The sequence below is a fragment of the Poeciliopsis prolifica genome, unplaced genomic scaffold, assembly GCF_027474105.1.
Source record: "Poeciliopsis prolifica strain line A6 unplaced genomic scaffold, Auburn_PproV2 SCAFFOLD053, whole genome shotgun sequence".
NCBI lineage: Eukaryota > Metazoa > Chordata > Actinopteri > Cyprinodontiformes > Poeciliidae > Poeciliopsis > Poeciliopsis prolifica.
In genome coordinates this window covers 267,322-290,956 of record NW_026562428.1, presented here as the reverse complement: position 1 = coordinate 290,956, position 23,635 = coordinate 267,322, and the positions used below count along the sequence as shown (strand labels likewise).

At 37.1% G+C, this 23,635-nt stretch overlaps 1 protein-coding gene across 1 annotated transcript in view; it reads right to left on the bottom strand.

Annotated features, from left to right (window-relative positions):
- Nucleotides 1–22,846, bottom strand: part of prkx (protein kinase X-linked) — a 31,825-nt gene extending 8,979 nt beyond the window's left edge. The window contains exons 1-5 of the mRNA XM_055059195.1: nt 22,054–22,846; nt 14,032–14,200; nt 11,998–12,261; nt 3,451–3,570; nt 512–607 (exon numbers count right to left, since the gene is read on the bottom strand). Coding sequence (XP_054915170.1) covers nt 512–607; nt 3,451–3,570; nt 11,998–12,261; nt 14,032–14,200; nt 22,054–22,195 — 791 coding nt within the window. The 5' untranslated portion in view covers nt 22,196–22,846. The remainder of the gene's footprint in view (nt 1–511; nt 608–3,450; nt 3,571–11,997; nt 12,262–14,031; nt 14,201–22,053) is intronic.
- Between the last annotated feature and the right edge of the window lie 789 nt (nt 22,847–23,635).

Genomic DNA, 23,635 nt, shown 5'->3' with positions numbered 1-23,635 from the left:
ACCTTTTAAAACTTAGCATTACATTGGTCCAGTCCTGTCCAAACATTTCATTTTTACTTGCTTTCCAAATTGCTAACTTTGCCAATTGGAAAAGAAAATGAATTAAAACAAGAATTGAAAACAACAGCCGTATAAAATGGCTCACACAGGGTTTCCACCCAGTCCTTCAAAATCCTAAAGCTTTTTTTCTTTGGGATGGATAGATATGAGTTAAAAGTTTTTCAGTCTTTTTCTTTCTGCATTTTTCTGTCTATTCTCTGTTTTCTCACCGTCTTCCCCTTTTTTCTTTTCAACCCATGTTTTTTCCTGCCTTTCTTTGGGTATTTGTCTCTTTCTTTGTCTTTGTATTTTATTTGTCTCTTTCTGTGTCTTTGCATTTTCTATCTTTCTTAACAGTTTTATTTAGAGATGTAAAAGCAGAACACAGTAATGCTTTCTGAGCATGCAATGAAACTGTAAACAGATTGCAGGGGGGAGTGAATATTTCAGCTGCACTGTGACTAGTGCTTACTTGACGTAGAAATCCAGATGGCGTGGGAATTCCAGTTTTCCAGACAATATCTTCTGGTATATTCCAAATGGATTGTCATCAAAAAAAGGCGGATACCTGTGGACAGGAAGAAAACGTTGTTGAACCACACTCTGGGAAGCTGTGCACACACAGCCATATTGTACAAACTCAGCCTGGAAAAAATTAGCATGACGCAAGATCAGGTAACAGAGCAGACAGAAGATTCTGCCCACTATGCTGCTTTAGTGTGACACGTGAACAGGTCAATATTTAGAGTGGGGGTGGAGATAAGAAGTGATAAATCTCAGCTGGAGACTGTGCCACCTTTGTTCACAGCTATTCTGACTGTGTGTGTGTGTGTGTGTGTGTATGTGTGCTACAAACACCCACACGCCTCCTGCTGCTGCACTCCACTCAATGCTTTCTCAGTTCTCCTGTGCTTCCCTCTGCACCAGTCTGGACAAGTCATTACCCACAAATTACATAATGGCACCAGCCTCTAAACACATTACACATGGAGCAGACAGGCGCATAATCGCAACAGCTTGTCACACGGTGCTTGCATTGCCCGTAAAGAGCTCCAGAGTCTCCGGCGCAGGCGTGTGGGCATCTGGGATCTGGCTACGAGCCGCAGACTCCACTCGTGAGAGAGAGTGTGTTAGTGTGTGTGTTTTCCTGATGCTGTAATTGCTCAGGAATCTGTGAAAGTGTGAACAATTGTATAACATGTGACAGAATTTAAAAAAAGAAACCCTTTAAGCTAAAATAATAATAAAAAAAAGCTTAAAGGGACTAGGCTATGCAAAGCTGGGACAACAAACAGCTCAGTGAAAATTCAATTAAAATTGTATTCAAAAATGCCTCATCTCAAAGAAAAATTAAATGTGATTGATATCATTAAAGTGTCTTCAAAAAGTCAAGGATGGTGATTCTGAGATGAATCTGAAGAGGCCTCTGGCTAAAGGCTGTTGCTCTATGTCCCTCCACATGGTATTGGAGCTACAATAAAAAGATATCAGTGCAGCTGCACACAAATTTAAACAAAAATGTAATCATCATACTTATCATGATCTAATTGGTTTTACTAGAAAGTTTGTAATAGATCATGATAATCAAGATAATTACATATTACTGTAGGAACCCTAAGGGAACAATAACTTGTTATACTGATGAAAACAGCAACATTTAGAACATTCCAGTCATATTAATGCTAGCCATGCCATTTGTTTAATGGCAGATTTTAGCCTTCTTGCTGCCACTGATCATTAAACCTTTATTTTGGAAGAAGAGGTGATGTCATACTGCCTGGAAGAGAGAAGTTTGTTTAAAGCAGCAGTTTGCCAATTAAAAAATAAAGTCAGAATGATTACTGAACTGGAATTCTAAAAAGACATCAGCATCTAGAATTAGCAGTTAGCAAGAGTAGCAGAGTTAGCTTTACATCATCTTCAGGGGCATATCCTAGAGAATTTTGGTCCTAAAGTTAATTTCTGAATTCAACTCCAAACCTAGTTCCACTAGAGACAGAGGTGGAGAAATCAGAAGAATGGAGTAAATGAACCCGAGTGTGTTCTGTTCAGCCTTCAGCAGATGACCCGCTTTCCTTTGGAGCTGGAACCAACAGCAGACAAACTGTTTCCTACATTTCTTAGTCTTACTTTAAATTTATTATAGATGCAAAAAGTGGCTCACATTTAGTCTTCACTCAACAGCAACTTCTACAATAAAAAGTGTAGTTAGTGCGGCAAGGTGTCAGAGTAATAAGACATAAAGAAAGAAGTTTGACTTATTTCTGACCGGCAACTTACTGATCAGGAAAGGTTCAGATGGATGTTGGGCGATTTCTTGTCGTATCTCTCAACACAAGCAAAACAAGTTGTTGTTAGCTGGTTAAGTAGTTGTGCCATCTAAGTGGTAAGGCCTGCAGCTTATGAACATGCCGTTTGTGGCATGATAGCTCATATTCGATTGAGTAAATTTTCTCCACTTATGTTGGAAATGAAAAGAGTTTGAGATGAGCCATAAAGGCCATTAAAGAGCAGAGTGGAGAAGGGCAGGCCTCTGCTCCTGCACTGCTGAAATCAATTAGGAGCTAGACTAATGAGTCACCTGGTGTGTTCTGAAACAAAACTCTAATCAATGTTTCAGTCAATCTGAACCTTCAAGTCTGTTTACTGAGAATGCCAACAAGCTCACGTGTTATTATTCACCAGGAATGTTAGAAGAACCCCAGTGCCTTCTAATGGGGATCAGCATCGTTGTTCTTCATCTGCTACAATGATTACCATTCACATATTCATTTGTCGCAGGTTGGCATAACATAGAAACACTGAGACAATTACTGCCTCAGGATTAATTGAATAATCCCTCTGCTCCTTCAGCACGGCTCTAGTAGTGCAGAGCAGAACTATTGTGTTGTATTGGATCATTGGTGTCCAATTGTGCGCACCAGTACACGGAGCTCATTTCGCATTCCACTCATGTCGAAAAAACTATTTTTACAAATATGGTATAAGAAATATAGTTAAAATTATGTTAATAAGTTTTTTTAGACAATATCAATAAAAGAAATGATGCACTATTATCTGAATAGTACTTCCTGTCGTCTTTTCCTTCTTTTTTGCTCAAGGTAACATCCGGTTTTTAATCACTATTTGTGTAATGCTAAAAAACTGTTTCCATGTCAGTTTTGATAGAGCTTAAAAAACATCCCATCCAAGAGCAAAAACGTTTAATAAAATACATGTATTTTTTTTCCTGTGACTTTGGCGTGTTGCCATTAAGCAAACGTATGTACAAAATTCCAATTTGCGCAATTTTAAGGTTAATAGAAACACAACTAGCATCACTTTAATTCAGCACTGTTGTGCTGTCAGTGCACAGGGGAACAAGAGCAGAGTCTCACTTCAGACCCACTCCCTGGACATTTCAGCACTTACCCAGCCAGCATCTCAAAGACGAGGATGCCCAGAGCCCACCAGTCCACAGCCCGGCCATGGCCTTTGCTTTGGATCACTTCAGGAGCCAAGTATTCAGGGGTTCCACACAGAGTCCAGGTCCTGGGGGTCAGGGAAGACAAAATAACACAAAGTATGTTATAAGGTAAAAAACTCACACCAAAGGGGATTCTACTTTGTAAAGTCCAATGTGAAGTATCCACAGTCACTGATAATTTGGGGTGTCATGTTATCTGCTTCATGTGAAACTAAATCACCAAGGTGTACCATCCTGAGATGTAGAATATTCATGTGGTTTTAAACGGCCCAGTAAAAGTCCAGACCAGAATCCAACAGAGAATGTCATAGAGGACTTGAATATTGCTGTTCAAAGTTGCTCTGCAGCGGTGGGCAATATGGACTTAGAAATGTATTGCAATATTCTGAGGAACTATTGTGATAACAATAAAGATTATGATTAAATATTTAAATTTATTACTTATTTTTTACCATATGGCAAAGAATTCATAGCACCACAAACAAATATTCTTAAAAAACATTCCCATTCAACTAGCTCCTTCAATATACCATTTAGACTTAGACTTCCTTTATTGTCATTGTACAAAAAAAACACAAGGTGAATCTTGACAACGAAATGTCGTTACTTGGCTACCAGTGTACTTAAAAAGAGTGTGATTTATATCATTAAACTGCACATTAGGTTCATTTCATTACTTTTATATGCTATAAGAATATACTGGAGTATTGAAAAAAGTAAAAGTAACATTTGTAATCATACTGCAAGTTTAGTTTCTTGTTTACCACCTATATATATATATATATATATATATATATATATATATATATATATATATATATATATATATATATATATATTTTTTTTTTTTGCGACAACCCTGAACTGAAATGCTTTAAAGAAATTGTCTGACGACAACTATTATATTATTATTATTTTGGGGAGTTTTAAAATTCATTGTGAAAATTCTAAATAAAAAATTGTATAAGTTTCACTCTACTCGTAATCTATCAACTAGGGGACGCCCTCATCTTCTGTGTAAAAACAATGAGAGATGGGAGAATATTCCTTCAAAATTTAAAAGCATGTTTTTGGTGCTTCCTTTGAAAGCTATGCTGTCGTTCATAAAACCCCAGCCTGTTTACAGATATTCTCTGCTAACCTTCAAAATTATATTTCTGTGAGAGAGGGATTCAATATGATTACAGACAAACAAAGTTCAGAATGAGAGTGCAGAGTTTTGAGCATGAGATACATCACATTTAAGGTAGAAAATATAGAAATTTTACTCTTTCACTGGAAATTAATGCTTGCACATTTCAAAAGGTTTTCAGTTTTCTTTGAAATCTGATCAGTAGATTCAGATGTTGACTACAATGATTTATTTAGAGCAACAACACAAACAAAAGCAAACAGAGCTTCTTGATAGAGGTAGTAATTTTTACAAAAAAATAAATCAATTTGAAAACAGAGCTGTTTTGGATGATGGCTCAGTAGGTTTTTTTAATAAGTTATTCACATGTGATTTTAATTGGTTTAATGTAATGGAAATGCCGCAATTGTGAAATTACAATTTTATTGACAATAGCGAAATATCGACAATGTTTTGGACACAATGGAAATGCAGCTAGTTTTGCAACAAATCTGAAAAGACCTTTGACTAAACACTCTTACACCACGATCCTGCTCTAACATCATAACAACAACATTCCAATATTCTGTCATCTGTCCCGGATGACAGAGACAGTTGTTGGCAAGCACTGCTAATCATTCTCATTTGCTCTTGCTGCTCCACTTTAACTCTGTCTGGCCATATTGTCAAGAATATGAGATCTTTGTCCATTTTGATCAACGGAAAATTTCTCTGTGGTTCTGCCCTGTAACCATGAAGCTTTCTTTCTAACTCTTGTGGGATTTTGAAATCACAGTTCAGATATTATTTAAGTTTTTGACTTAAATAAGTTAAATCACCTGCTCTGGGTAGTAAAAGCAACTCTTTGTTGCCATGGAAATACATCATAACAACTATGACTACTTTTACAAGGTGTAGAAAGTTCAAGAAAATAAATATAACAATAGGAATTGCACGCAGCAGCACTGTTTGTGTTGCCTCAAGTTTTTACATAAAAACTGCCTGAAACAAAAAAAAAAGAAAACATCAAGCAAACATTATTTTTAGCTGCATGGCATCCAAAACCAAACATGAAATTATAACTACTAGATAGAAATCAGATGTAATATATGTGATAGTCCAACATACTGCCACTATGAGCACCGCAATTTTAGAACAATGATTTCCTAATCGTTATCAGTTTCATGAAACTAAAAAAAGGGCAATAAGGTGAAAAGGCTGGTTGATGCTTGATTTTTTTTACATAAATCTGCTATGCAATGTTGAAACACAGAGACTCAGCCCTTTGGGAACGCCATTCCTGCCTGTTCCATGTGACCTGGCTCCACAACATGCTCCAACACCATGAGACCAGTATGAGCTCAACCACGGTGGGAGTAAACAGATCTGGGGCTGTTCACAATGAAACACAACTGAATGGAGGAGGCAAAACAAGTAGTGAACAACAACTGAAACATGTCTGGCAGGCATGAGGAAGGAGGAAAACGTGGAAATCTGAAGTGGATGATGTGCTGCTGACAGGAGCTGTGATGCAGAACAAACATGCAGGACTCTCTGTGAAAGCGGCTTCTCCTCTGATGAAGAGCACTTGGCCCGGTGCCAGCCCTTCATCGTCTGCCACCAATATCACCTGGGTAATGACCTCTTTTGGCTAGTTGCCATGGTGACCGTAATTTGCATGGAAATAATGCTGCTCCTGGTGAAGGATGAGGGGGCTGCTGATGTCATGGGGAACAAAGCGTGGGTGTGGGCTGGGCAGAAATGAGACACGAATGAGCTGAGGCTGTTTAGCGTGGTGCCCTGTTGTCTCAATGAGTCTGTCTGCCAGCAGGGGTCACTGTGGCAGCACTGAAACGCCTCCTCTAGGTTGTCCTCCTCTCTACGGCTCTTCTGCTGCCCTCCATTTATATAAGTGGGTCACTTGAACATCAGAAAGTTATCTACTCTCCATCTGTTTGCTCCCCTGGTCTGGCAGAAAATGTAATCTTACTCCATTATGTTTACATGTCAGCTGGGGTCAGCGCACCGTCTCATCTGCTCTCCTGTGGCTCTTTTCTCCTGTGATGAGGCCACACTCATTCTTCCTCTAATTTACCTAATGACATGAGTTTGTCCTGAAGTAGCATGACGGAGTGTTTGCTGGAGAAGAGCGTTTTCAAGGACACTGAACACAAACTACCAAATATCACAGCACTTCAATTTAAAAATGCATTATGATTCCAACCAGAATCATGTCTTAAGAAGATTAATTAAAGTATTGATAGTTCTGGAGAAGCTTTCATCCCGTTTCACCAGTTGATCCACAGCAGCAGAAGCTTGTAGATGAAGCTGACATGCAGCAGACCGAATCCTGAAGAAGCCTTTTTTCTGTGACTGGTGCAGCTGTGTACCAATATCTCTGCTTCGAGATCTGAATCTTTAAGTGTCTAGAAATTTGATTTTGAGTATTGGTCACAAGTCTATTCAGAATCAATTTTTCTATTCAGTTTAGCAATTCTGTTTAAATTATGTGACTGATAAGAGAAAAAGAGTGTAAACAAATAGTACATCTACATACAACAATTCTATTATGTTCCACACTGTTTCAAATTCCATCAGTTTATGTTGAAGTAAGAATAGTTGTACATAAAATCCTGTAACTTAGATTACCAGAATTACACATATGGACAACATTGTTGGTACTTCTGGGTTAATGAAAGAAAAACCTACAATGATCACAGAAATAACCTGGATCTGATAAAGGTACCACTAAAAATATATATATTTGCACAAGATGCATTGCTTTTCTAACATGATTCAACAAAATTATTTTATTTAATAAACTCATGAAAATGGTCTGAGCAAAAATGATGATACCCTTAATTTAATATTTTGTTGCACAACTTTTTGAGGCAATCACTGCAATCAAGTGATTCTGATAACTGTCAATGAGACTTCTGCACCTCTCAGCAGGTATTTTGGCTCACACGTCTGCTTGATATTCCATACAAACTTGTAGAGGTGTTCAAAAACATCACATTAGGAACTATGTGCTTTTGCATGCATAATTTTTCCCAAAGCAATATCTCATGAAAGAAAATATCAATTTTTCTGGCAAAAGTTTTATGTTGTTAGAATATAAAATCTAACAACAAAGACAAGATGTTGGCTAATAGAAAGGACAACAATATTCTACAGTAAATACTTAAAAACTCAAGGGTGCGTTTTTTAAAGCACAAGGATGGTTAAAATGTCTTGTCCATGGCCCAATCCACTGGTTACAGGATCAACTCCTCCCTCCTAAGATACCATTACTCCCAAAAACTTCTGCTTCAATGTTGTGAATTAAACAGACACAAGCTTCCCCAACATGCTTAAAGTAATATTTACAGTAGTGAATGTAAACTTGTATATTTCTAGAACGTTACTCTATTTTCTGGACTACAAGTCACATTTTTTTTCATAGTTTGGCTTGGGATGCGACTTCTACTCCGGAGTGACTTGTGTGTGGAAATTAACACATCATTATGTCATATCACATGCTATTTTCACACTAAACCGCAAGAGGGCGCTCTAGCCCTGTGTTATTCTACCTTTGGAGTTAGCAGAGTTGTTTAAAAGCGACATCGAGGACGAAGATTTTATTTAATTCAGAGATTTGGAGGGACACGGATCGTTTGGTAAACTCGTTAGCATGTTATTTATGCTATAGTTATCTGAATAACTCTTAATATGTTAACATACCAGGCACGTTCTCAGTTTGTTGTTTGTCACTTAACGTTAACATACAGTACAATTATTCAGCCTGTTGTTGCCTCTATTCTATTTTTATTGCCTTTCAAGATGACATGTCTGTTCTTGGTGTTGGATTTTATCAAATAAATTTCCCTCAAAAATGCAAGTTATATATGTATTTGTCTTCTTTATTATGCATTTTATGGCTGGTGCGACTTATAGTATATCACATTCTTTCTCATTGTGATATTCATTGCACAAAATTGATTTTCCTAAATGATCTAAAACTGGAAGGTTTAATTTGATTAAATGTCAGGGCAGTGAATATTTTATATTTTCAAGATTTCTACCTTTTCTGGTTATATAATAGTACCTGCCCTTTAAAGAATAGCAGGGAACTGCTGATTGTACTTGGCAACCTGAAGTCTAAAACACACAACCTTCCTCATGCATTATTATTTTTTTTTTTTTTACCTTTTTAGCATTTCCACAGCATTTATATACATGCAAATATTCTGGCAAGCACAACTTAAGAAAAATATAAATAATGAGAACAAACTGGGTGACAACAATAGTCGCTGCTTTCTACTGACAATCAATCAGACTTCCAACACCCTGAGCCGAGAGCTGAGTAACCTCAGTTGGCATTCATCAGCTGCCCCACACACTGCTGACGGAGAGCTGAGAAAAGCTGTGTCACAAACCAGTAACATCTCTGTGTACTAAAGCAGTCAGCCATCTGTCATCACCCTACACAGCCAGTAAACACCACACACTCCTCCTTATACCTTTTGTTCCACCTACAGTTACCCTTTGCAAGCCCTGCCGTGTCTGAGTGGTGATGTAAACTGACACTGGATGAGGTGTTACATACAGAACTATGTTCAGTGTTAAAGACAGAGTAACAACATTGACCAAGCATTCAGAGTGAATAGAGCCATTCTGTGAGGACACTATATTCAGAAGTGATTTATAAAAAGCATGAATAAGGAAGCTTTCACATGCTGTCTTGTTGTTCATAATAACCTTGACTCAACTACTCTGACAACTGCAGTGATGTCATCTAGTGTGGCAGAAGACTTCAGACTCCAAAGCCCTGTCTGTTTACATACAAGGTGAAATAGCGCACAATTAATTTTTTCTCACTGTCCAGGACAACCCAGGTGATGATTTCATGACTTCAAAAGCTTCTGTCACCTCAAAACAGCAACCTAACGGTGAAGAGCGGAGGTGGTAGCCTCATACTGCATGAAGGACTGGTGCACTTCAACCAGGAAACCAAACTCCGAACATAAATGTGACTTTCATGTGGATAATGTTTTGGGATTGTGTTGGTTCTAATATTATTTGAAGACCTTTTTACACTGATTTAATGGAAATTACGTAATAATACATGCGATTTTCTGCCAAAGACAGATACACTTTATTTTTAAAATACAACACTGGAACTGATAAACAAAACAACCAAAAAGAAAAAGAAAATGGATTCTTAGTCTCCATTAACAAAAAATTTACTTGAATAAAAACTAAACATAAAGCCAAAGTGGAGATAAATACTGCATTCAACCAAAAGAGTGCAGATTACAGTATACCATATGGCCCTTCAGTAATCATTAGATTTAAATAGAGAAGATGGGCATATCTGACTGCCTGATGCAATAGTTCACACTACACCATTTTTTCAATGTTCTAAGCGACAATCTTAGAACTTCAAAAGCTTCGGTCACCTCAAAACAACAGAAGATTGTCACTGGTGTGGGGTGTTACGGTAGATCATCGTGGCCGTGTCGATCTAGTTCAGGGTTTTTTCCCGCCTGGGAGCGTTAACGCAGCCTGCTGAATGTGACAGGTAGCCAATTGGAAAGTGCAGATTTTCCTCTGTGCTTTCTGAGGGGAAACATGGAGGAGAATCCCAAACTGCTGACATAGCGCCACCTGAAGTCCAGCGGACATCAAAGATGATATGTGGAAACAACATGAATGTTTAGTCAACATTTCAAGCAAAAAAAATATAAATAACAAGGGAGGAATTGGAGCGAAATTTCTACCGCAGTTGATAAACCCGGTAACTTTTAAATTGTTCTTTTGTTAACATGACATAAACAGGTTATAATGATTTTCCTTCAGTTAGGACTGACACTAGCCACATGCATTGCAGGTAGATTATAGTAAAGCATTGATTAATGCCTGGTTTTAAAATTAACTGGACTTATTATTTCGTGTTCATTGTTGGATACCACACGGTTCGATCAAACCATTATACCTAGGATTTCTGTCGGCTAATGTATGGTCTCTCAGGTTTTGAAAACGGGCCGACTATCAGCTGACAGCTCTAAGATGGTGCAGCGCGCGCTGGGCATTACACTCAGGAAATGAGGAAGGGAGGGTCAGTGGAGAGCACCGGAGTTGAGCCTTTTTTCATTCAGTGTCATCAACAGAAAGAGAGAAAGGCAGGAAGAAACGATAAAGCTGATAATTGAAATGAGAGCGATAGTTTTTATTTATTGTGCGATTAATTGATTTATTGTTTATTGCGACAGGCCGAGTGTTGGTATTGTTCGTTTTACTATTTTATCCCCTGTTCGTTCAAAGAGAGCATCAATAAACATTGATTTGCCTGTGTGCAGTTTAGTGATACAAATAAAACTTCTTTAGAAAAGAAGCACATAACATGTCACTTCTGTGTCTTGTGTTTTTTAAGAGCATTATTAGTGTTTGTAGGGTTATGAATGCAGTTACAGCCAGGCAGTTACCTGAAAAGGAAGTAGCTACTTTTTAACCACTTATTGTTATCATAATAATTTCACAAAAGTTTATTATAACATTTGCAAAGAAATCAGGGTTTTCACTAATAAGCCAGTTGTGTTTCCCAGCCTCCTCGGTCACCAGTCACCCAGTGTAAATCAGTTTATGGTTTACAGTGGGTGACTTTAATTTAGAAAAACAAACACAAACAAAACATTGATTGAAAGAACATATTTGGCATCTAAACCAAATCCAAGTCAAAAAGCTTATGCATTTAAAAAACTTAAATATAAGGAATCAAGAAGCAATGAAATGCTCCTATCTGGTTTGTTTAGAATCCAATTCAAAAACCAAAGTACTCAACAACTGAAACAAAATATTTAGATGTTATGGTTTTTTACTATTTATTTTTTTGTTTTCTGATCCAGACCTATGAAATATTGAAAAAAGGTTTCAAATGTAGCAAAACTGCATGAGGAACAACTAGAAGGGCACTGACATTTGTTACTTCTCAGATTATTGTTATTTTTTGATGGCGACAGTAGTTAGAGTTGGAATCCCCACTCAGTTGTGTCCTTGGGCTACAATTCAGTAGCATGCCACTATCAGTATGCAAAGGAGAGTGTGTGAATGACTGAATGTTGTGTGAAGCACGTTGGGTCTTCTGGATTTGTTAAAAATGCTGTACAAATACAAGTACCATTTATCAACAAGTCCTATAAAAACACAGAGGAAGCAGGTTGACCTTAGCTTACTATTTCTGTAAACTTTTTCATTTAACAATATCATCAGCAGAAGTGAAAAATAAGATAATTTACCCAGTTAACTCATAACACAAGACCTTCTTCCAAAACAAAGATCACCACCTGCTGATGATATTCTTCATTATTTTTTACATACATGGATTCTTTATGTTTCTTACCTATCAGACAGCTTCTTAGCAAAGCCAAAGTCAGTAAGGCGGATATGTCCCTCACTGTCCAGCAGGATATTCTCAGGCTTCAGGTCTCTGTAGACTATTTCTTTGGAGTGAAGATACTCAATGGCGCACACGATCTCAGAGGTGTAGAAGAGGCCTGTGGCATTACTGAATCGCCCGCGACTGCGTAGGTAGCTGAAGAGCTCTCCACCTGGAACGTAATCCATCAGCATGTAGAGGAAGCGATCGTCATGGTGAGTCCAGAAGCTGTTGGAAAATGTCATGGCTGATTATGCAGTTAGGGGGTAAAGTGCTGTCTGATGAGAGGTGAAATCAGATTAGATCAGAGGCTAACACCCAACTGTGGAAGAGGAAATGGATAACTCTATGCAGTATAGAATGGCCTAACCAAATGTTAACTCAAATCCCAAAAGAAAAAAAAAAAAAAAAAAAAACTTCTGAGAAAACTGAAATGTCTGATGCAGCGAAGTCATCTTAGCACCAGGTAACACAGAACACCAAATAAATTTGTTCATAAAGGACTAGTTCTGACTAGAGATGCAGCGACCTGTATTGGTCCTGATAACTGAAGAAAATCTAGATCGTGACAATGTGCTGCATTCATAAGGGCAAATCTATTCAGTCTAATTCTATGCTTTGTACTCTGTATGACATCATGCTTTTGTTATTTATTTTACATTATATTTAGAATTTCTAACTACACTTTTTGAAAGTAAGTTTGACAGAAAGTTTGTTACAGTTTATTTTTACATATTTGACCAAGGCAGACATTTTCAGTCAGTTTCTATTTTATTTGATATTGGCTGTTATACTCCTAATTGCACTGACTGAACAAATTAAAGGCGTGTTGTTTCTACTTTGTTAGCTTGTAAAGCTATTGATGTATTTAAGTGTACCGTACTGATGCAGAAACAACAAATACATGTGTAGTCCTGTACATTTATATCTGACTTTACAAAAATAAATCATATCGGATAAAAGTATTGAATTGGTGTCTGGTGATATCTATATTATGAATGTAAAAGATCAATAGTTATGATCACAGCTGATTTTATATTGGTGCGAAAAAGTTTTCGAATTCTTCATTATGTGTCCCATCGGACTGTAATCCAGCTACTGCTTCACAGATCACTTTTTTCAGTGATCAGTGCGCTGCCATTTCAAATCCAGTAGTCAGACTACAGTTACTTATTGAAATCACTTTGTGTTACTATTTTCTTTTGTAATTTAATTTTATTTCCTCTATGTATGTTGGGGAGTGACTACCGTTTCGATGCGACAGATATCAATAGCAACAGAAAACAATTTAAGGAAGGGGGAGAGGTGCATTTTGTTGCTGATAAAACAGGAACTATTTTGAATTTTGCTCACCAAGTCCGATTATTATAAGCAGGTTTGGCCTTGTGTTTATTGCTGCTTTCACACAATAAAAGTGAAAACAGCCACAAATGAATGTGCCCGTAAAGTTGTGCAACTAAATGCCATTATAATTATTAATATTAAAATAAGTGTCATAAATCTATGGGACATCTGAGTTGTGGAGCGGCAGGAGGAGCTCTGTGCGCTGCGCTCTAACAAACATAGGGCCATATGATGGGGAGGGGGGAGGGTAAAATCCTATTTATAGTTTTTCAGACAATACTGACACACACAAAAACACAATTACTTAAGTTTTTTTGTATTGTTGTAACCATTAAACAATCTCCCCTTCAGTTCAACCATGTCAGTGGAGACACATTGTTGATGTTATCACTATAAAATAACTTGCACTTAAGTATTGGCAAAGATCAATGTAATTTTCACAGGTGGCAGAGTGTGTTGTTAGCAACTGCTAAAAGTAACTTAAAAAAGTTACTTTTAATGTAACTTAGTTACTTTCCAAATCAACTAATTAGTAATCTAAGTTACTTTTTCTAGGAGTAATCAGTACTCTGGTTAAAGTTAAAGTAACTATGCCATTACTATTTGTTCATGGAGCAGTCTGCCTGAGATGGGTTGTGCTGGGAGTGGACTCACAGCCTGATGAGAAAAGGGTGGCTGATTTCTGTCAGCACCTCCTTCTCGTTGTGGACGTGCTGCTCCTGCTTCAGCCGGATCACGTCAGAAATCTTCATCTGTTTTAGTGCAAAGAAGGCCTTGCTTTTCTTGTCCTTGACAAGGAAGACTCGACCAAAAGTCCCAGTTCCTGAGGTAGAGAAGGACAGAAGATTACTACATCGAAGCTTTACAGAATAGAAAAAAAAGGACTTTATTGCTCCCTCGGGGACTCAGGGATATGAGTGCATAGGATACAAATACACACAAAATACACAAAAAAGCTAAAAGAAAAAAAAAGAACCTAGACTACTTTCACAGCAGTTTAAAACAAAATACCAAGTTTTATACACCTTCCATGACTCAGTTTACTTAAAAATTTTATTCTAATATTTGATGGAAGTGGGAACAAAGGAATATTTAAAATGGTTCCTCTCCTCTCTGGATCCAATTTTGGATCTGGTAAAACGGTACAGTAAAAAGAAAAATCTGAAAAGTGTGGAAGACAAAAAATTGTTTTCAGTTCCTGATACTCTAATAGCCCTAATGAAACCAACTGGCTCAGCAAATAAGAATGCACTGATATGAGTGATTTAAGCTCAGTATAAATAGTGCTAGAAAGTAAGTAGAGCTAAGAAGGAAAACAGCAAACATGAGATCGAAGCTGAACTTTTTGGTCCTAAATGCCAAAACATTCTTGGCGAAGTAGGAATTCCAGATGAAAGATCTAATTTCACTGAACCTTGGTACATTTAGCTAAAATTTCATACATTTTTCATCAAAAAGCAAAAGTAGTACCTAAAAATAATACAATCAAATGTTATTTTCACTTTGCAATCAGTAATACAAAATGGATGAACCAATATAATCCTTATTGTCACTTTTACCATTTTTTAAATAAATAATGCCCTGTATAGAATTAAAATATTAAGTTTATATGATCTGTCCCTACAAGTCAGTGCCAGTACTCAGATCTAGTACAAGGTCAATGTATCTTAAGCGTCCGCGAGTGATTGCATTAATGTTAGACACAGAAAGTAGTTTATGTGTGTTGTTCCCCTTTGTGATGTGACTATGAAGACTGAAGAATCATCTATTCTCTCCTGAAATGATAAGCAGCTTCTTTATGACTGCAGACACAATCTGCCTGCCGGGAGCCATTTCACTGTAACCTCTGTCTATTTGCTTATAGACTGATGGCACCCTGTTCTTCGTGTACAACTCAGTAATATTGTTTCGTATGAAGTGGGGACATTAATAGTATCAAAGATAAGGCTGACATCAACACATAATGAACACATTATAGGAGAAAAAGAAGAAGTAACACTAAATATGAAGATGTAACTCAGACCTCAGCCTTCATCGATGCTAAATGTGCTCTGTGGGGTTGATGTTGTTCTTGTAATAAGAAATAACATTCATGTGTGAGAAGGGATGGGGAAGACAATGGAAAATAGTGTTTTCGACAGCGGGAGTGAGCAGACTGAGTGGTGTCGGGTCACAGTGAAATGGTGGAGAAGGGAGAGTGGGCAGTAATGGCTGCACATTCAGCAGGCACAGAAACAAGTGTCCTCCCAAAGTACAATCTACAATCACTACAATTTGTACTGCCTCGCTTAGGCCTCTGCTTCTCGTTGTTTTCCTTCCAAAGATGGAGGGAGGCATGTGGCATTTCGATCCTGTGGCGCTGATAAGCACCGAGGGAAGCATTAGTGACCGACGACAACGTGTGACATAACAGCTACACTCAATCCCAAATATGCTGTCTGTCTTCTTCTTCTATACTAACAATCGACCTTTGTCTCAGGTCTACTGTTGCCACAGTAACAACATCAGCAGTCTAAAGCTGCAGTTAGGTGAACCCTTAATATGAGAGCTTTTAGGAATGGAAGGACATCTTTCTTGTTTGGCTGACATGATGCACAATTTCTCTGCACATGTCACTGAGTGAAAAAAAAAAAAAAAAAAAAACTATGGTTGGAATGATACCAAAAGCACCCAATACCAGATTCACCAAAAGAGGTTACACTGTAAAGGAACTCTTCTCTGTAATGAAGCTCAGTAAAGTGTACTAGCTAACCCTACAGAGAGTGTGTTTAACAAGGTCAACAATGTGTTTGATCACAGACAGGAGAACCTGGAGTACCTTCATCATCTTCGTGAGCTCAGAAATCACACAGCCACTTCCTCATCTAAAGGCCACTTCCGAGAGAAAATGCCATAAGATATAAACCTGCATAGCAGTGGCCTCAAACTGTTTTCCTCAATGGCCAGATTCCTCCAACTTTAGATGACTCCCTTGTCCAACCCGCTTTAGTTAAACAAGTGAAACCGCCTCAATGAAGAAAAGAGAAATCTAAAAGTTGAAGGAAACTGGCCCTTGAGGACTGGATTTTGAAATCACTTCTCATTCAGCCCAAACTAGCTTTCAGTATGCTAGGCTACCATACTGACAAGTCCATCGAGTGACTTGTGTCTTACCTGGCAACGATATGTACAACTCTGGAAAAAATGTTTCTGTTTTGAGACATTTCAACTATACATTTTAATGGAGTTCCTTGGGACTTTATGTAATCCCCGACATAAAGAGTTCATATTGGCATGAGTCAATACTGTGGAGAACCACTTTTCATTGCAGTGACAGCTGGTAGTGTCTTTACAGTCTTGGTTCAGTCAGATTGGACTGAACCAATTTTGCCAAATATTCTCAGTTGGATTTAGGGTTATGGACAAGTCTTTGACCATGCCACACTAACACATGAAAATGCTATGATCATTGCATCTCTGGCTGTATATTTAGTCTTGCTGAAAGATGAACCTCCACCCAGTCTCCAGTCTTCTACAACCTCCATTGGATTCCTTCCAGGACTGTCCTGTATTTGGCTCCATCCATCTTCCCATCAACTCAGACTTTTCCCTGATGCTGCCACCACCATGATGTGCTTATTTTGCATGAAACAGTTGAATTTCAGTCTACTCTATGCAGAGCATTGCCTTTCACATGCTTCATGTTTTGTTGTCCACTTTGGTTTTCTTGTGTTTCCTCATAAAGATCAGATTTGTCTCCCACCTAAGTTGTGGATTTCTGTAGCTCCTCCAACATACCAGCAGTAATGATACTGATGGTATCCAGGAATACCACAAGTGTGTAAGTAATGTTATAGAAATCCAGTCATCCCAGCCTGAATAAATAAACACTGGCAGAGCAAAAGCAACCTCCAATTGGTTCTGATGTTCTGATTTCCATGAGAATGTACCAACAGTGTTCAAATAAAGAGCTTTATTCAGTTTTAGGCAGCAAATTCTCATCATCATACAAAATACTTTTAGTATTTTTAGAGGATCATGAGCACAGTGTGGATATTGCTTGTTGCTGCAAACCTTCCTTTTACGTACTAGGCTCAGGTTTTGTGCCCTAATTAGTTTGATGCATATATGGAGAGTTTTCCAGGCTGAAATCATAAATTACAATGTTAAATGTACCTGCAGAATATTACCATTTGTAAAGACACTAAAGGCATGGGGGTATGGTGTGTTATTACTGAGTGGCATTATAACGCCACAGCCTCTTTATGATCTGACTGCATAAGAGTCACGGTGCAGCTTCAGCTATTTTCCTTTGAGAATAAAGATCATTGCATAACCAAAGACATAAATTTTCAGGTTCTTAATTTATTGTTTATACAAGTCCCTGGAGAAATGTGACAGATTTGGATTTAAAGTTTGATCAAAATTATGGACTTTTAATGTCCATTATAATAATAAAAAAAAAGAAACGTGTAATTCATCAGACTAATTTGCCTTAATACTTTAAATTTATATAACTATTAAACTCCAATATTGCTCCAGAAAAACTTTCAAATGGAGGTTTCATAAACTAAAATTACTATTCCTTCAAACAATTTGGGAAGCCCAGATGATGAGGTTATGGTTTTGTAAGATGGATTCAGATAGAAGCTGATCTAATAACACCATGAGAGTTCTGAGTGTTCATATCCAAAGAGATATGTCATGTCGCAACAGAGGCCAAAAGGCCAGTCAGAGAAGAAGACGCCAACAGTGAGATTATAAGCCAAATTACAGATTACAAATACTCTCTGGAAATCATTTTCTAATCTCTTTGTTCAAAATTTGTAGAGCTGTGTATCATTTTATTTTGTTAAAAGAAATCTGACCTTGTACCTTTCATGAAATCTTATCAAGTGTAATCTTCTATGTTTAAATTGTGCAACAGCAAACACAGAGTGACTCACAGCTCAATTATTGCTGGATGAATCTTCCAGTTATGATAATGAGTCAGAAAAAGTTTTAACATGCCAAGTTTTTCTGGATTCTCCGGAAACTGAAGCTGTATTTGCTGAACTGCAACAAGCACTCATTAAAGTCAAGTCTGAACATGATGTCAAATAATGAACACACAGGCCTACTTTCATTTTAAAGCCAATGAATTCAGAGACCTAACCATATGTTTTCACTTTTGAAAAAGGCTTATTAATAATAAAATGTGCCATTATATCATTCACAGATAATTATATTATTTGCACATAATATAATATCTTATTTTGTGCATTCCTGAGACTTAAAAGTTCCCAGGATTACCTGGATGGCTTATTCAGTAAATTAAGTAACCGCCTCTGCGAGTCAGCAGTGGTGTTTGAAAAACTAAAACTATCCCTGAAGTGTGACTTAAAACATGCTTGGAGGAATTCCTTTGGAACTACAATCTTTGCGGTCAAAATGTTCAGTCTTAATATCAGAAGATGATTGAATCTGACTAATTCTAGCATTTGTTTAAATCAATCATGTATGATTTAGATATTTCCCTGTTTCAACTAAGTTTAATCAAAATAATCCTGAAAGGCAAATGTCCAGAAATCAGTTTGTTGTGTTAAAAATCAAACACAGATAAGTTCTACAGCAAGAAAATGATCCGTAGTACAAAATGATTTCTAGTTTAGGGATTGATTACTTTTTCATTGGTTGTTTTGGATCATTTGTTTCCCCTAATAGATAAAATTGTTTGTTTTGTTTTTTTTTCTTTAAATCTGTTTCCTTGTGTTTTCTCTGTCTCGTATTAAAATATACTTAATGATCCTGAAGTACTAAAAATCCTTTAATAGGGCTGCATATTGCAGCAATATATAAATGCTGGAACTGTAACACTGGATTAATATGGGTGTGCATGACAATGATTGTGTTAGATTTCCAACATCAGCTGTTTGCAGATAAGTACGGTTGAAACCAGAAGTTTACATGCACCAAATAAAAAGTCTTTTTTTCTCCTCATTGTCTAAAGTTAAATCATGTCTTAGGTCAGGTAGATTTACAAAAAATATTTCTAATTGTAAAAAGACACAAAGAGAGAAATATGTCAGAATTATCTTCAAAATCAGAGTTTACCAACATTTTCTCAGTATTACAAAGCATTTCCTTTGACTTGGGTCTGCCCTTTCAGATTTCCTTCTGCAGACTTCTCACAATATTTTTACTGAAATTCAGGAAATTCATGAAAAGAAATTCATATTTCTTTTCCTGATGTCTTCTGACTTTCTCCACTGTGTCAAATGAGAAGGCGGTGTTCTCCAGGTGTGACATTAAAATACATCCACAGATGTCTCTGACGTGTCAGAAGTTATCAATAGCTGTAACAGTTAGGTTTCCCTCATTGTTTAAAGAGACAATCATTCTGTATGTAAACTTCTGATGTTGAAGACATAAAAATAAATCTAACATTCTTTCTTCCATTATTGTGGTGTTTAGAAAATATAAATAATTTTGATATTTATATTTTTATTAGACTTTTATTTATGGTTTCAGTTGTTTGCAGTTTTTATTTCTTGTTTTTGATTGTGTTTTAAATGTTTTCTAGTTCAATGTGGAATATTCAGTACAAAATTAAAGTTTATTTGTCCTTCAGAAAAAAACTACATCAGACATATTGCTATAGAAAGAAGCAAGTTTTGATATAAACATTTCCAAAACAGTACTCTACCATCTGTCCGTCTGCTGTCAGAAAGCCTACTGTGGGTCCACAGCAACATTTCAGACAACAGATCTGAGGATGCATTACACAGATTACTTCCAAACAACCTCAGCCAGATTCAAGGTTTATCCAGACAAATGGACTAAAAGGAAAACAAGAAAAAACACCAAGTAGGTCAGATGGAACCAGGCGACAGTGATAGAGGAGCAGATATAAGACAAGGACGTCTGATATAATAGACATGCATAATATATCAAGGATGAAGTGTTATCAACAAATCTACTTAGATATGGGTTGCAAAGTGAGGACTAACCAGATTTATTTTGATTATTATGTTTCATGTTCAGTAAATACTGAAAACTTTTTCTGCATTAAAAAGCTGTTTTAACTCAATCTATTTAATAAGAGCCAAATTGTGAAAAAATACACTGTAACCATGATATGCACCCTATATTTTAGATGAAAATGTATTTAAACGTTGTGTTCCAGTCTGTTAATTATGTCTCAAAAAAGTATTTAAAGGTCAGATTACTCCAATTTACAGACCTGCTCCAACTTCAAAGGTTAAATCCCACCATGTAGGTCTGAAAAATAGAACTTCTGACTGAAACTGCCAAAGTTTCATTGTACAAATGCCACCAGTTTCTGCAGGTTTTTTCAGTGTTTATCATGTACTTCCTATTCCAGAGAGGTAAAACATGAACATGAATCCAGACTACAGAAACAAAACCCCTGATAGTTCCATAAACCGTTTAAAAATGCAATTTTTTCTGACATTGAATCAGACTAAACTTTTCCGATACAAGTCGCTAAAAAATTTGGAAAGACCACCTGAAATGACCTAGCATGTGAACATTCCATGTTAATCTGTCCAATTATCTGTAGATATTAACATGGGAATGTCCACTCACTACAGATGCAAATCTTTCAATTTGCATCTGTGTAAGCAAATACAATTATTATATAAAGTTCCTTAACATATCAAATTCCATTGGTTTATATTTAAGCAAAAATAGGTTTAAGTTCTGTAACTTAAATTACCAGTATTAGCTGTGCTTAGATCCTTTCTTAAACAAATCAAATATCAAATCATTATTTCAATTGTAATTTTATAAAAATATAAACAGACCAAAACAGATTTTTGGGCATTTTTGAATTCCCAGGACCAGGAATTGTGATTCTGTATAAAATCGATGGATGGGTTCTGGTAGGAGATGAGTGATTTAACCCCAGATCAAAAGTTTAAAATTTTTGTTAAGATGCTGTGGAAACTTGTAAGATAACGGTGTTTATCTGCAGTGAAACAAGTCCGGCGGCTGCTCAGAGAACAAGAGGCCATTTCTCCAAAAGCAACATAAACAGCTATTTGCAAATAGACAGAAAACATTTTTGAAGAGACATCCTGTGATCAATTAAAATCAAACTGCTTGGACATAAAGACAATGTTAATATTAAGAGGAAAATGGGAAAAAAATATGAAGTGTATTAGCAAGGAGGCCTACATGACCCAATTCCACCAGTTCTGACAGGAGGAATGGGCCAAATTTCTAGAAAACTATTGTGAGAAGCTCATGGAACAGATCCCAAAATAAAATGTAAAGATTCATTCTAGCACATACCGAGGGTTAGGGTTAGGGTATCATTTTGGTTATCCTAACCGACCTAAAACAGTAAAAGTTTAGTCCAATTTAATTTAATGCATTGGGGAAAAAAAGGTTATGCGTCTTTGGATACAAATAGTGGGCAGGTGTAACACCAGCAAACACTTTAGTGAAAGTTTCATGGCAATATCTTAAAAAAGTTGCACTTTTTTCAATTTATTTCTACCAGAACTACGAGTCAAAACTTCTCGTTTGAATTCATTTCCCCCCAATTTAGGCATTTCAATGTTGTAACTTTCTGATTTCCTGATCTAAATACATCATGGGATTTTACTGTCCTTTTAAATCAAATTAGCGAGTCCTCTCCTGAGTGGGATATCCGTGCCCTCCCTCCTCTGTTGTGTCGACAAGTAAACTTACCCACAGTGGCCATGGTCTCCAGCTCATCCAGGCTGTATATCCGACTGTTCGCTGCTGCTTCTGCGGGACAGCCCGCACTGCTCTTCCCATCCCTCAGGGAACTGTCCCCGCTGGATGCAGCTTTAACTCTCAACGCTGCCATTTCTTAGACTAGCTCGTCTATTTGGATGAAGGAAATATAGTGAACGGGGCGCATCCAGTGTGGATATAACGCATCTCTAGAAGGAAAGAGGTCTCACTCCGTCCTGATTTCTATTAAAATAGCTTTGTCCCTGTGGAAGCCGTAAGTCAAAATAGTGCAGTTCAGGCCGACAAACAGAGCATGATAATGAAGTGAGACAAAGAAGCCGGCTGGCCGGACACAGGTGTAGCGGCATGAAGCGCACAGCTAACACATCAGGAAGACTTGAAGGCCCGCAGCTCAGCAGGAGGCTGTCAAAGCGGTAGGATAAAGCTTTTAACCGGTATGAAATCACAAGCTTCACTCATTTAACTTCCCTCATCTCCTCCATTATTTTGTCGACTACAACGGACCTCACCCTGCGCCTCTCCCCTGTGTCACGTCAATTTTGGTGAACAGCCGTTGTTTAACTTCCGGTCAATACTTCCAAAATAATATTTAACATTTAAAACATTTGCATTTTGACGTTTTAAATCACAGTCAACGACTTATTTTTGGTACTTTATAATGAAATCAGTAGTTTTTACAAAAATTTGAACTCAAATCATAACGACTGAAAGCCTTGGATCAATTGCCTAAAAACAAAATACAAAAACGGCCGACATTAAACTGGTAAACGTCCTCTGTTTTCTGTCATTGTTTAAATAGCTTTACACAGAGCACAACACTCCAAATGTTGACAAAAAAGTAGCCAATAACGAGCAAGATGTCTCTTACTACTGACCAATCAGATGTTAGGAGGAGCTTAGCAACAACAGGCAGATTTAGTGTCATGCTCGAAATATCAGACTTCTGTATTTATTTCTCACCTTTTATTTCTGTGTATTCCAATACTTCCGCTAAAGCTTGATTGGCGCAACTACACAATTGTACCTGACCTGTTTAGCGAGGACTTCTCCGCCTTTGGAGATCATGCAAAATGAGAAACTATTTAAAAAGACATAGACAGATATACATAGACAGATTTATTGCAGTGGTGCTCGAGGGACCGCAGCCTGCATGTTTCAGTTCTCTTCAACACACCTGGATCCAATGATGGCTCATTAGAAGCAAGACCCCAATAATAATAAAATAAATAATGATAACAAACCCTATCATATTTATCTGTCCATCCATCCGTAACAAAAAGATTGTCACAGTACAATGAGAAAAATAAGTAAACATAGCCATCTTCACACTAGATTTTCCTGATGTGACGTTCCCAAGTTATAGAGGATCATGTATTGGTATCAAGAGAATTTACAAGTGGGTCTATCTTTTCAGCAATCAACTGAGTTAGCTAACAAAATATAAAGATTTTATCATCAATATATGGTGTGCAAGATTTATGTTCGTGTAGCACATTTTCCTAAGTATTCAGTTATTGTGTGAATCAACTTGGAAACAAAAATGTTAATTATT